This window comes from Melopsittacus undulatus, chromosome 5, assembly GCF_012275295.1.
Source record: "Melopsittacus undulatus isolate bMelUnd1 chromosome 5, bMelUnd1.mat.Z, whole genome shotgun sequence".
In the NCBI taxonomy this organism is placed as follows: domain Eukaryota; kingdom Metazoa; phylum Chordata; class Aves; order Psittaciformes; family Psittaculidae; genus Melopsittacus; species Melopsittacus undulatus.
In genome coordinates, this window is record NC_047531.1 from 59,156,379 (window position 1) to 59,168,732 (window position 12,354).

General features: G+C 39.2%; 1 protein-coding gene across 14 annotated transcripts in view; it reads left to right on the forward strand.

Moving 5' to 3' along the window:
- Positions 1-12,354, forward strand: part of ANKS1B (ankyrin repeat and sterile alpha motif domain containing 1B) — a 232,742-nt gene that overhangs the window by 195,745 nt on the left and 24,643 nt on the right. For 6 of the 14 annotated variants that reach the window (XM_034062872.1, XM_034062873.1, XM_034062877.1 and 3 more), the window contains one exon: positions 11,183-11,311. In XM_034062872.1, the coding sequence (XP_033918763.1) occupies positions 11,183-11,311 (129 nt within the window). Of the gene's footprint in view, positions 1-5,807; positions 5,883-11,182; positions 11,312-12,354 lie in introns of all 14 variants that reach the window. The other 8 variants (XM_034062868.1, XM_034062870.1, XM_034062874.1 and 5 more) reach the window with 2 other exon arrangements.

The window sequence follows — 12,354 nt, forward strand, 5'->3', positions numbered from 1 at the left end:
TACTTAATCTCACATTTCCAAGGAATACTCTCAGATTACTGAATTTCGTCTGACTGGTTTCTGTAGTTCACCAAGTCCATTTTCAGTTCTTGACCCATTCTTCAAAATCTCTCACTTCTGGATCCTGCCTAGAGAGCCTGAGCATTCCTCCAAGCCATGGAATGGAGCAGGTCATTTCAGATCGCCTCTGCTTGTTTCAGTCCAGGTGTGCTTAAATACTGATAATTATTCTCTAACTGTGCACTTCAACTTCTTGTGCATTTTGATTCAGGGTAGTTTGTATATGGGGCATGCACTGTGTTGCTGCATCAGGAGTCACATAGTCAGTGTTCAAGTCCTGCTGTGCTTCTCCTTGCTGCTGCTGATTTAGTCAGCCAGTTTTCCAACAAAGGAAGGAAATTCAATCTGAGATGATTCATACTGAACAACCTCATTATGAACATCTTGAATTTCCCTTGGCCCATAGAAGCTGTCTCAGTTAACACGTTAGGCAATATTATGCTTTTTCTTTGTAATTCTCAGAAAGATATACATAGGTACAGATATACACACACATGCACGTATTCCTAAGTGTTTATTTCAGGTGTCCAATGTCAGAAGGCTTCATAGGCCACAAGGACCAGGGGATGGTGACTGAGTTTCTAAATATTTTTAATAATTTGCTGCTCCCTGTTGTTAGGCTGGCTATAACCTTCTGAATCTTGCTTTTCTCCCATCTTAAAACATTCTTTTAGGTCTTCTTTGGTCCTTTCTTTATGTTCTGTGACTTTCTGAGGATAATTGCTCCTAGTTTAGGTGAATCTTTAACACCTCCTGAAGTGCCAATGAATTCATTGAGCTGTGCTGAATACATCAGGACTGCCTTTCACCCAGATCCTTCTGCATATGCTGTCCAGGTATTGCTTTCCTCTCCCTAGAAAATATGTAATTTCCATGATTACTTTTACTGGTTTGTGATCACTTTCAGTACAGTTATTCTGTCTTCAGATTATGAACCAAGTCTTCCCTGATTCACTTTATGAAACACTAGGTTGTCTCCAACATAGCCTACCACCTTGAAGACCTGTATATGTACTGTTCTACAGCTTTTCCAGTAAACATGTGAGTGATTAGAAAGACTTGAAGCAGATGGAAATGTGCAAACACTTTGTAACATGATTGGCTACTGACTTTACTATAAGTGTCTGAAGTAATTAAACCATATTGTCTTCTGTCATGATGGAAATTAGCCAGAACAGTAAGAAATATTCTTACATGAATGTTTTATTGAAATCAAGTAGGTTAAGTTAAATAAACAGGAGAAGTGTAAATGTCTTTAAGCAATTCCTTTTAAAGACAGTCATAAAGTGATTAGGAGACCATGTCAGAATGGTGGGAAGGGAAGTGAGATGGATGAGAGGAGAGCAGGTAATACGGAGCTTCACCTCTCTCCCTCTCACACTGTTAACCACCCACCTGTATCACAGGCAGCAGATGGCAGGAGTTGTGCACTGCAAGCCATTCCTTTTCCCCTTTCTTTGCCCCTCCTGCCCATCAGAGTTGTGTCCCATGGTGACCAAGTAGGGGAATCGTAGAATCATAGAATGGTTGAGGTTGGAAGGGACCTTAAAGAACATCCAGTTCCAACCCCCCTGTCATGGGCAGAGACACCCTCCACTAGACCAGGTTGCTCAAATCCCATCCAACCTGTCCTTGAATGCTTCCTGGGATGTGGCAGCCAGAGCTTCTCTGGGCAACCTGTGCCAGTGTCTCATCACCCTCACAGTAAACAATTTTTTCCTAATGTTTAAATCTACACTCTGTCAGTTTAAAGCCATCAAAATCCTTCATACATGGGAAATCTGTAGTTATCACAGGAACAGTATTATGATAGCAGGATCTTGCTGCGATATTACTTGCAAGCATTTATCTTTTGGGAAGAATAAGTGCATGTTTGATACTAATCAGGCAATAGCTGATGCCATTTTTTTGATGCTATTTACCATAATACCTGGGAAAATGCTTTTTGTTAAACTTTTTGTCATAGAACCTCTGTGTCACTTAATACCAAGTGCCCAAGTGTATTTGTGTTTATTATGGTGGAAATGCAGGCAGATTGAATTCTTTTCCTTTTCTTTGAGGGCATATGTTTTGAGAGCTGAATATTATGAGTGTTTGAAGCCTAATCCCCATTCTCCCTCCTACTGCCTATTTACTGGCCTCAGATACTCACTTAACCTTTTTTCTTTCCCTGGTTCCTTCCTCTTCAGCACATGGGTATGCAACTTTAAGTAATTCTCCTGAGGATTTCATAATTCATTAAAAAATGTTAGCACTTTGAAGACATAAAATATGTATCTAGTAAATGCAAAATATTTTTACAGTGGTGCACGGAAAAGGTTGGTTTCTGAATTTGAGTTCATTACCTTCTATAAAATTAATGTTCCTTCTGTATTGCATTTCAGTACCTTAGTCATTCAAACATTAATGAGTGCAGAACTGAGTAATGAGTTTTGCACTGCTGCCCTTGTGACTGGGCGCTCATACAGTTGGAAGAAATTCTCAGTCTCTGCTGGTTCAGTTGATTTATTATTGATTTAATAAATCAAGTCACCTATATTTAAGGACGATTTAGCTTAAGCCTTGATCCTCCAAATAACTCTGGAGGTAGGCCTGTGTGATGGGGGCAGTTCACTTGAACAGTCCTTGGAGCAGACACCTGGAACCAGAACTTGTCTCTCACAGCTGAGTACTCCAAACATCTGCTTTTATGCACTCATCTTTCTCCAAAGAATTAAATATAAAAATTAGGACTTCATTTATAAAAGGAGTTGAAGACAGCCTGTCTTCATTTGCTTTTATCCTGTGAAAGAGGAGGGTGAAATAGCTATGAATTCCCTCAGTCAAAGGCCATTGAGACCTCACAGGTTTTGGGTGAGTGTGCTAGCCCCTGAGTTTATGTTTAGGAGAAGATGAGTTGGGGGGGCAGGGACAGTGTAGGTACCATTAGCATATATGAGGAAAGATTGTTTCCCTGCACTCTTTTTAAATGAAGCAACTTAAAGCTTACACACGTTTACTGCAGTGTCACCTAACCTGTTCCTGAGTTAGCACCAAAGCAGCTGACCAATGTATCCAGTGTATTTATACGTTAGGTGGTGCAGTGTGGTAGTGCTGCTGTTGCAGCATCGCTGTCAGCAGCAGCAGCCCTGGCACTCTGCTAGGAGAGCCCTGCACACCTCTGCTGTGCTGGGACAGGCATTGTTTCTCAGCTGTCATTGTTTAAACCCAGCTGACAACTCAGTACCACACAGTCATTTGCCCACCCCCTCTCCTTTCCCCCTAGGTGGGATGAGATGGAGAACTGAAGAATGTAAACCTTGTGGTTTAGGATTAGAACAGTTTCATAATTAAAACAAATTAAAATGTAGTGATATTTGAAATAATACCACTAACAGCAATACTGGTAATAATAATAGGGAACAACAAAGAAAAATAAAAATTAAGAAAACCCAAGTTATGCACAATACAGTCACTCACCACATGCTGACTGATATCCAGCCTGACCCGAGCAGCAATCTGGCCCTTCCGAGTAACTCTACCTAGTTTATATATTGAGCATGACATGCTGTGGTATGGAAAATCCCTTTAGCTAGTTCAGGTTGGGTGTCCTGGCTGTGCTCCCTCCCAGCTTCTCGTGTGCCCCTCCTCACTGGCAGAGCATAAGACTAAAAAGTCCTTGATCAGAGTAAATGCTATTTAGCAACAACTAAAACATCAGTGTGTTATCAACATTTTTCTCAGACTAAAGCCAAAACACAGCACTGCACCAGCTACTAGGAAGAAAAATAACTCTGTTCCACCCAAAACCAGGACACCAGCTGATCCACCTGAGGCACCACACCAGTCCCTAAAGGCTGGTCCTTGGAAGGGGCAGGATTTAAGGATACACCTTTTTCTCCAGAATATCAAGATGGTGAGCACCAGCTGTACAACATGATGGCATTACAGCAACTGTGTGCCAGCACTGGGGAGAAATAAAATATCTGTAACACAAGTTATCATGCTGCCTTAGCTTACTCCTTTTGCGACCACAGCAAGTGTGTCCAAATAGCGCTACATTATGTTTTCTTGGGAATGCTGCACCTGGCATGGAAATTCGTTCTCTTTTACTCTTCTCTTGAAAAGCAGAGGCACAATCTCCTGCCATGGACTCTCATTCAGAAATCCCCCCCCAGGCAAACAAACATAGGCATCACAGCCATGGGCATGATCAGAACATCCAGAAGTCAGTTTGCTTGACATACAGAAAAAAGGGTCATTAGTGCCAGCTAGTGCAATGTTCTAATAATGGCACAGCAGAGGAGTGGTGTTTGCTACTGGTCTTGCACTGAGAGTAGGTGTTCGTCACATGGAGGAGGAGGACTGTTTTGTAGCAAGTTGCAGAGGATGAGATAGAAGACTGTGAGACAAAGTCAAAGTTTGTTAGCTAATGCTATCAAAATGAGCCCTGCACATCATAAAGAAGCAAATAACTTCAAAAACAAGATGAAGGAGAACACATGGGAAAGTGTAAGAGTTAACTGAAGCTGTAGGAATGGATGCATGCTCATCCATTTCAGATCGAGAAGGAAATACAGGACGATTAACAGCATTAGGCTGCCACCAGCCTGCCTGGCAGAGCTCAGTAGTCAGTCCAGAGGATGCCAACCTGCCCTGACAGTAACAAGGTGATAACCTAGTCTGTCAGGCAGCTAGGTTTCAGGCTACAAAAGGTAAGAGCAAGAGGCATATTTCTAAAAAGAGGTGCACTTCCTTGAGCATCAGTGCTAAAATCCTGCTGCTGCTGCTGTTAAGAACTGGCAATGCACATTCTTGCTGTTGTTAATTAACTGATATATTAATTGCTATCTATTCTGGATGCTGCAGTTGCATTTTTCCAGCGTGTTTATTGCCTTTGGTTGCTGCCTGACGAAGATACTGTGGGCAGATCCTACATCTGATGCTTTGTTTTAGTTGCCTGGCTACTGTAAAATGTTAGCTTTTGCTGAGGTGTCACAGATGCTTTCTTGATGAGTGCTCAAACAAGGAAATATGTAAAAGATGCTGGCAAATACTGTGCTTGCCTAGTTCTGTTGCTTTTGCTAGAGATGCTACAGTATGCTTGTTTGGCTTCGCTACTACAGACTATCTGTACTATAATGTAGAATGTGGACTGAAAACTTTCCTTTATACAGCAGGGTGATGGTCAGTGCCAAAGGTAATACTAATCTGTATCTCTGTATGCAAAGGAACTGTTGTTGGAAGGAGATGCAGGGCAACTGCTTCACTTAACTGCAAAGTGTTCTTTTCTGGTAATTGCTACAAAGAAAACTTGTTTTTCCTGTTGACCGTATTGCCAAATTTTTCTCTTCCTCTCTCCCTGTGACAGTCTCCAACAGAGAGAGACTCAGATCTCAAAACTTAATTGGGATGTTAACTTCAAACTTCTTCCCTGCCAAAACCTCAAAGTAACCAGTATTTCTTCTGCACTCTGCATTTTCTGTTTATGCCTACATAACTTTATCTCTTTACATCACCAGCACTTCTGACTAAATTGTTTTCTTGTACTCACAGTCTGAAACCTCTTCTAAAGTCTGAATAAGCTTTGTTTCCTTCCAGTCAGTCCAAAAATATTTTGTCATCAAATAAATAAAAAACTACTTTTAACAGCTGTTTTATTTCCTTCCTTAATATTGTTGCAAGCCTTTTCTTAATTATTCTTGCCTTTTGGCAGTTGCAGTGCATTAATATTTACAAGATGAGATATAGTTTTCTGTTTATATTAGCAGTCCTCGGTCTGTGAGATCTGGACCAACCAGAATGCAGGATATCCTTTCTCATCGATTCATCAGGTTCATAATGTAAGATACAGTGATAAATGGCTATGTTGTCACTCTATGGATGTACAGTCTGTTGCCGTGGTGTTATCTACGGGTGTCATGTCACTGAAATGACAAAAAAAGTTCGTAACTTGTCCGCTCTCTTTTGGGATTATGTGTGCGTGCATTCGTGTATCATGCCATGTGGCTAGCATATGTTGGCTGTATGGTGTATATACAGGATGGGGGGATTGCTAGCAGCAGTCTTGCTCAGGGGGAGCTTTGACTTCTCTTCACAATATTTCATTTGCTCACTTTTCCAAAGCGAGAAACTGTGTAAACAGCTCAGTTTGCACAGTTTCACCCCCACAATGTGTTGTGCTGCCCTTTCTGTGTTAACCTATAGGCTTTGCCTAGCTGGGGAACACACCATGTTTGCAGAGGCACTTTTGGGGAATTAGAGGGAATGCTGATGCTGCTCTGAATTTTCATCACTTCTGTGACAGTCACATGTGCTGTGCACGTGAGTGCAAACCTGGTGATCTGTGCTGCAGTGTGGTAAGGGTGACAGCCTGTCATTCAGCAGAGTATATCAGAGGAACTCTAGATTTCTCCTAATTTGTGCCATATGACTGCCTCCTTGGAGTTTCTCTGCCAGAGAGGGGCTGTTTTGGCTACTGAGCTTTAGAAGCTTTTAAAATGTAAGTACGCCATGAACCTGCTTCCATTATTTCAAAAGCCAAAGATACAAGGAGCTAAAAAAAGTTTCGCTCTAGGAATTAAAATGTACGCAAATAAAGAGGATTTGGCTGGTCCACAGAACATTTACAATTCTTACAGGGAGAAAATTACTGATTTTTCAGCCAGAAGCGTTGTATCTATGTGTGCTCCAATTTATTGTTGTCATGGTGACTAATGCATGTTACCATAACTAGGCATGAGGCCTTAACAGGTGAAAAGTTAGATGATGTGGTCCTTCTTAAAAATGACTGTATTCAACCTCTCAAAACCAGGCCTTTTTTTTTTTCTTCTTTTTTCCTGCAGCATGGAGGGTTTTTAACTTGACATTTTTATAAGAAGATGAGGCAGGTGTTAGATTTTATAAAAGTTGATTTGAGATTACTTCTTTACATATTAAAGATACCTCTTTGTCCTTGTCTTTGCTATGAGCCAAATCCAATTGTCAGAGAATGGGATGAGAGAGAAAAATGTGCAACAATTGTAAAAAATTACCTAATAGCAACAATCCACTTCTGTAGTTCATTTGACACCAAGCATCTGAGCCTTTCTAGAGCACTGAGAAGTGCACATCTGCCCGTTTTCAGTGTTATGAAGGACTGCAAGAGCATGAGATACTGGATTTTAAGGCTATGACCTTTATGGTTAAAAGTTGTCACTGTAAAATAATTGAATCTTTATCACTCTGGCACCTGAGACCATTTTGTGACTGTTAATTCTTTATCTGCAAAATGTAGAACAAAAAAAATCTTCTTTCTCAAGCTGACTGAAGTCAAAGAGAGGAAAGGTAGTGGTTAAAGTCATGGGGAGGTTAGAATACTAAAACACAGGCAGTACAGCAAAAGGCACATGATAAATTGCACAGCTGTCTGATGAGCTGCAAAGTTAGATGTGGAATAAATTATCTCTTGCCTTTCTTCTTCATCAGGGAGATAAAAATCTTCATACATATATTGTGTCATAAAAAATACATAAACTTAAATGTTTGATTATTTCTTATAATTGCAAATTAAATATTCAAACCAGAAAATCCTAATCTTATCATACCTATTTTTAAAAATCAAATCAAACATTATAGTTAGTTCTGCACAGTAATTTGTGAAAATTTCTGTACTGCTTTAAAGTGTTTTAGGTGCTTAGGAAGGTCCTGAATCTCAGTATGTCACCCATGAATTGTACCAAACAAATTCCTCATATTTAGAATTGCTAGTATTTCATGTTTTTCTACCCCAGACTTGAGACTTGCTGTTTCAAGTCTTCTGGAGGTCAAAGATATTCCTACTTTATATTTTACCTGAAGTTAATTGCCATCATCACATCCTAAATCGAGAAATTACAGTATCTGACATGAGTCAGTCCACCGAGGAACAATGTTTTTGCCTGTACAGGTTTTTAGTTTCAGATTTATTAAAGCAGTTTTCTCCCTAAATCTTTTCTAAAAGCCTTTTTTCCCTTAAAAAAAATATGTGGAGAGTACACAGTAAGAATTAAATTTCTAACCATCTTCATGGATCTGGGCTTTAAAGACTACTCTGGTCTATCTCATTCTAAGTAGGTAATGAATACTAGCAATAGTTTGGTTTAAAAATTTGAGGAGTTTGGTAAGAAACAAAAGGAAAAGAGACCAAAAGCCACTTCCACTGAATATTAAAAAACACTTCTGATACAGTTAAAAAAAATTTATGTCTAACATGTCTTCTTCATCTATCATTATAACCCGCACCTATGATGTTTAATTTTATGCAGCATTTCTTAATAGCTGCTCCCTCTACAAGTCACACTGAAATGCACAAAAGGTCTCTCGGTGCAGAAATCCTATATCTCTGCATTGCCTTAACCCCAGCTGTATTGTGTGTTTAGATCATCCACTTGTATAGCAGTCTTATAAATTCTGTCTTGTCTAATTTAAAAAGAGTAGGTACCAGCATGACTGTATATATTTATAGAGCAAATACAAACAAATACACAAACAAATACAAACAAATGGTCTCCAAACAGTCCCTCTCTAAGTGACTCATACACTCCTTTTATTAGCCTACTAGAAGATTATTTCTCATTTTTTCATGATTATTGCTTCCTAGCTCTTTTATAAAATTGAACCAATTTGAGAGGTAATCAGGGAACCTCTTTTTACTGCCCTTTATTGACAGAAAGAAACAATGCAGTTCTTCATGCTTTTAATATCTTCCATGCAAAAGCGGATCAAACTGTAAAATGATGTACTCATTTTATTCCTTATGTACCCTGCTTAATTTGTCAGTACTGTCCATTTTCTGCGTGCAAGGACAGTCACCTGCACAGCAGTGCAACAAAAAAAGGGTTTGAATCACCACTCAGGGTCAGTACTACCCAAAATCACTTGTTCTGTAGAAATTCTAATCCTACTTGTGGCCATCCCCACGTTTCCTTGGTGGAAAGACCAGTGGTTAAAAGATACACTTTTATAGCTTTTCTGTCCTGGAGTTACTCGTGTTCCATCACAATAACCTTTTGCTAAATAGATAGATAGGATATACCTCCTGCTTCCTCACACAGAACATGTAGGAGTGTTTCTTTATTAGGAAAAAGAAAGGGGGTATATCAAATGGTCTGTTAGCTATAGCCTTGAACAGTTCATGAAAAACATTTGAGCACACTGTGAGAATGTATCATGGGTTCAATCCATATTGTAGTCAAATACAAACTCCACTAACAAGGATGCAGATGCTTGCCCATTGTAAAATGATGGAAACCTTATTTTATAAGGAGAACTGCTTCTTAAAGAAATGAAATATCCACTTCAGATTAAATATGATAGGATAGAAGGTGGTCAGAAGGATTAATTTCTATGGATACAGAATGCCACAAATAGGAGCAATTGCTCCTGCTGCTTTCCTTTAAAAATTTGGGATTGAAGTCATATCCATAGCATATAGGCAACTTAACTAGGTAAAATAGAAATTATAGTACTGTATATTTTGTAGCTGTGCTAATAGTGCCAACATTAACTGGATTTGACTTGTTTTATGATGTTCCCTTGCTTGAAGTTACCATATTGGCAGGGTAATGTTAATGTTTCCAGATTTATCTCTTGCTTTTCATTGCAGAGTTGTGCAAATGCGTGTCATTTCATTATTTTGTGACACATGAAAATGATGTACTTGTTTTGTTTACACTGTCCTGATTTGATTAGTAGGATGTGATAGTGTGCCAGACTTCTGAATGTCTTCAATAAGTTGTTTTTCATAGGTTTTTGATGCTTAACTTCTTTTTGCTTTAAAAGTCTTAACTTCTAGTCATATTCTGTGTGAAATGCTGATGACAATTCTTTGCCAGCTTTAACACATATTTTAACAACATAGCATGCATAGAAAATACACAGAGATAAGTGCAGGTAAAGAAAGAAGTAGCATGATCCAAATTGAAGTAATCATATAGAACACGGTAAAAGAGTTTGAGAGAAAACAGGCAGAGGAGGAAGGCTAAGGAGGGAGAAATCTGATCCCCAAAAGACAGATAGGAAGGACAGGGGAATTCAGAGACAGACAGGAACAGACCAGACAGGATAGGGCAGAAGTGAGGCCAGTGGCAAAGGGAAGGAGACTTGGGAAGAGGAGAATTCCATCCACAGGTCATTTTCTCTTAAAGTGAGCTGATGCTGATTTTGCAGCATCCCTGTTGAAGAGAGAGCATGGGCACATGTGAACCAAAAGTAGGAGAGATCGCAGTTAAAAAATAAATACAAAATCTCAAAATAATATCTTTTTTTGCAAGGGCCTTCAAGGTGGAAGGAGTCCCCAAGGGTCCAGTGGTCAGCCCAGGTCCAATAAAGCCATGTCCAAAAATACACAATGGCAGGCAAGACCCAGACCAGCACAACCGTGCTGGAGATATTCCTGTACCAATGCCTGTATTGGCTTTCTTTGGAAGAGAGAAGAGTGTCCTGCAAAGGGATTTGGTAAACTGCAGTCCTACCCTTGTTCTCTTAGAGCTTTGAGGAAAGAGGGAAGATGACAGCTCAGGAAGGCAATCAATCACCTGTATCAATGAGAATGATGGATACAGAAGGACAATGGTAGTAACTCTACAATGAGACATCAAGAGAAGGTGTTCAAAGAAAATATTTGTAAAGAGATTAAAAAATACCTGTGTTGGAAGAATGTGCATTAAGTTTTCAGACCAAAAGTAAAGTCTAAGTTATTTAGTTATTTAGTAAAGTTAATTACTGATTATATGTGCTGGGGTAATGGAACACTTTTTAACAATGTAGAAAAGCTTGTAAAATGTATAGCGGAATTTGTGAATGGCATTTTTGTGCATCTCATTGCTTTCATCCTCATATATGTATTGTAAACGGTTATTTTTAAAGAACGCTTCCAGAGCCTAATGATTTTATTCTCGAAGCAAATAGATTTAATTAAAGCCTTATTAAACACTACAGTAGATGAGTTTGGATAATAAATTAAATCATGCACAATGTTGTAGGAGTTGTGTTCCCTTATTTTAGTAATATGGCTCTATGTGTATAAAATAAATTATTGTTAACTGAGCACAACAATGGAGGGTGACTGTATAGTGAATTTTCCTGCAACTTCTCTTATATCTTGAACAACTGTGATTTTCAGACAGGAGACTGGGGAGAGCCTTCCATTACCTTGAGACCTCCAAATGAAGCCACAGCATCAACGCCTGTACAATATTGGCAACATCATCCAGAGAAACTCATTTTCCAGTCATGTGATTATAAAGCATTTGTAAGTGTTTATAAATTTAGTGGTTTGACTTGGGATATATATATTTACCTTAGATTTTGATGGACTGAGTTTTTTTCATTTGTAATATTTTTTCAGTCACTTTTAATGAGATAAACCACTTTTTCTGAAATAGTGTAATTGTATTTAATGAGAAACAAGAATGCACAGTACTTTTTGCTATGAATTTTGTGATATATTGCAATCCATGTAGCAATAGCCTTAAAGAAATGCTCTATGAATAAGTGGCTAAGTATCGTAGAAGTGACAGTGAGAGCAAACACCCCTATTTGTAATCTGCCACAAATCCCTTTCTGTGGTTGTCCCTGGACAGTAACTAGCACCATTTCCTTCCTCAGCAAGTCACAGTCAAGGTCCAGTCCATCTGCTCTGTTTTGCTCTCCTCCTGTGAAGCACTTCAAATTGAAAAGGAAACTCAGTGATTTATAGTTCCTTAAACATTTTACATAGTTCACAGTAAAATGCACAAGTTTGTCTCATGTGTGCCTCTTACCTCATTGTTTGATCCAGCAGTAAATTCACAATCAGATGTAACCTTTGTAGTAGATTGGAAGGTGTGTGGATGAGAGAAAGAGTTGGGATGATCAGGAATATTCAGGTTACTGGTGATGAAGGAAACACCTTCCTTTCTTAAGGAGCATGTACCAGTGTATTGTCTCAGCTTCCTGAGCTGTACTGACCTCAGCTTTAAAACCCTGGCTTGGAAGTTATAATGAAGGCAGATTTCACTATATGCCGCATCACTCAGTTAAACTGTTGGATGCCCTCTGCCTTGCTCCCACATACTCTGGGTCTTTCAGAAGGAACATTTCCAAAAGCACAGCAAGTCAAAAGAAAGCAAAATTCCTAGAATTCACTATTTTTCTGGTAACTAAATTGGGCAGTACTTCTATGATTTGTTTGTCTGTTACACAGTCCAACCTGAGAAGCATTTCTGAATGCTTGCAGCTGAGGCAGGGACTGGACCTGCCAGTCTCTTCCTGTTGTTCTGCCATGAGCTTTTTTGCCCTGGTGCCTGACCAGCT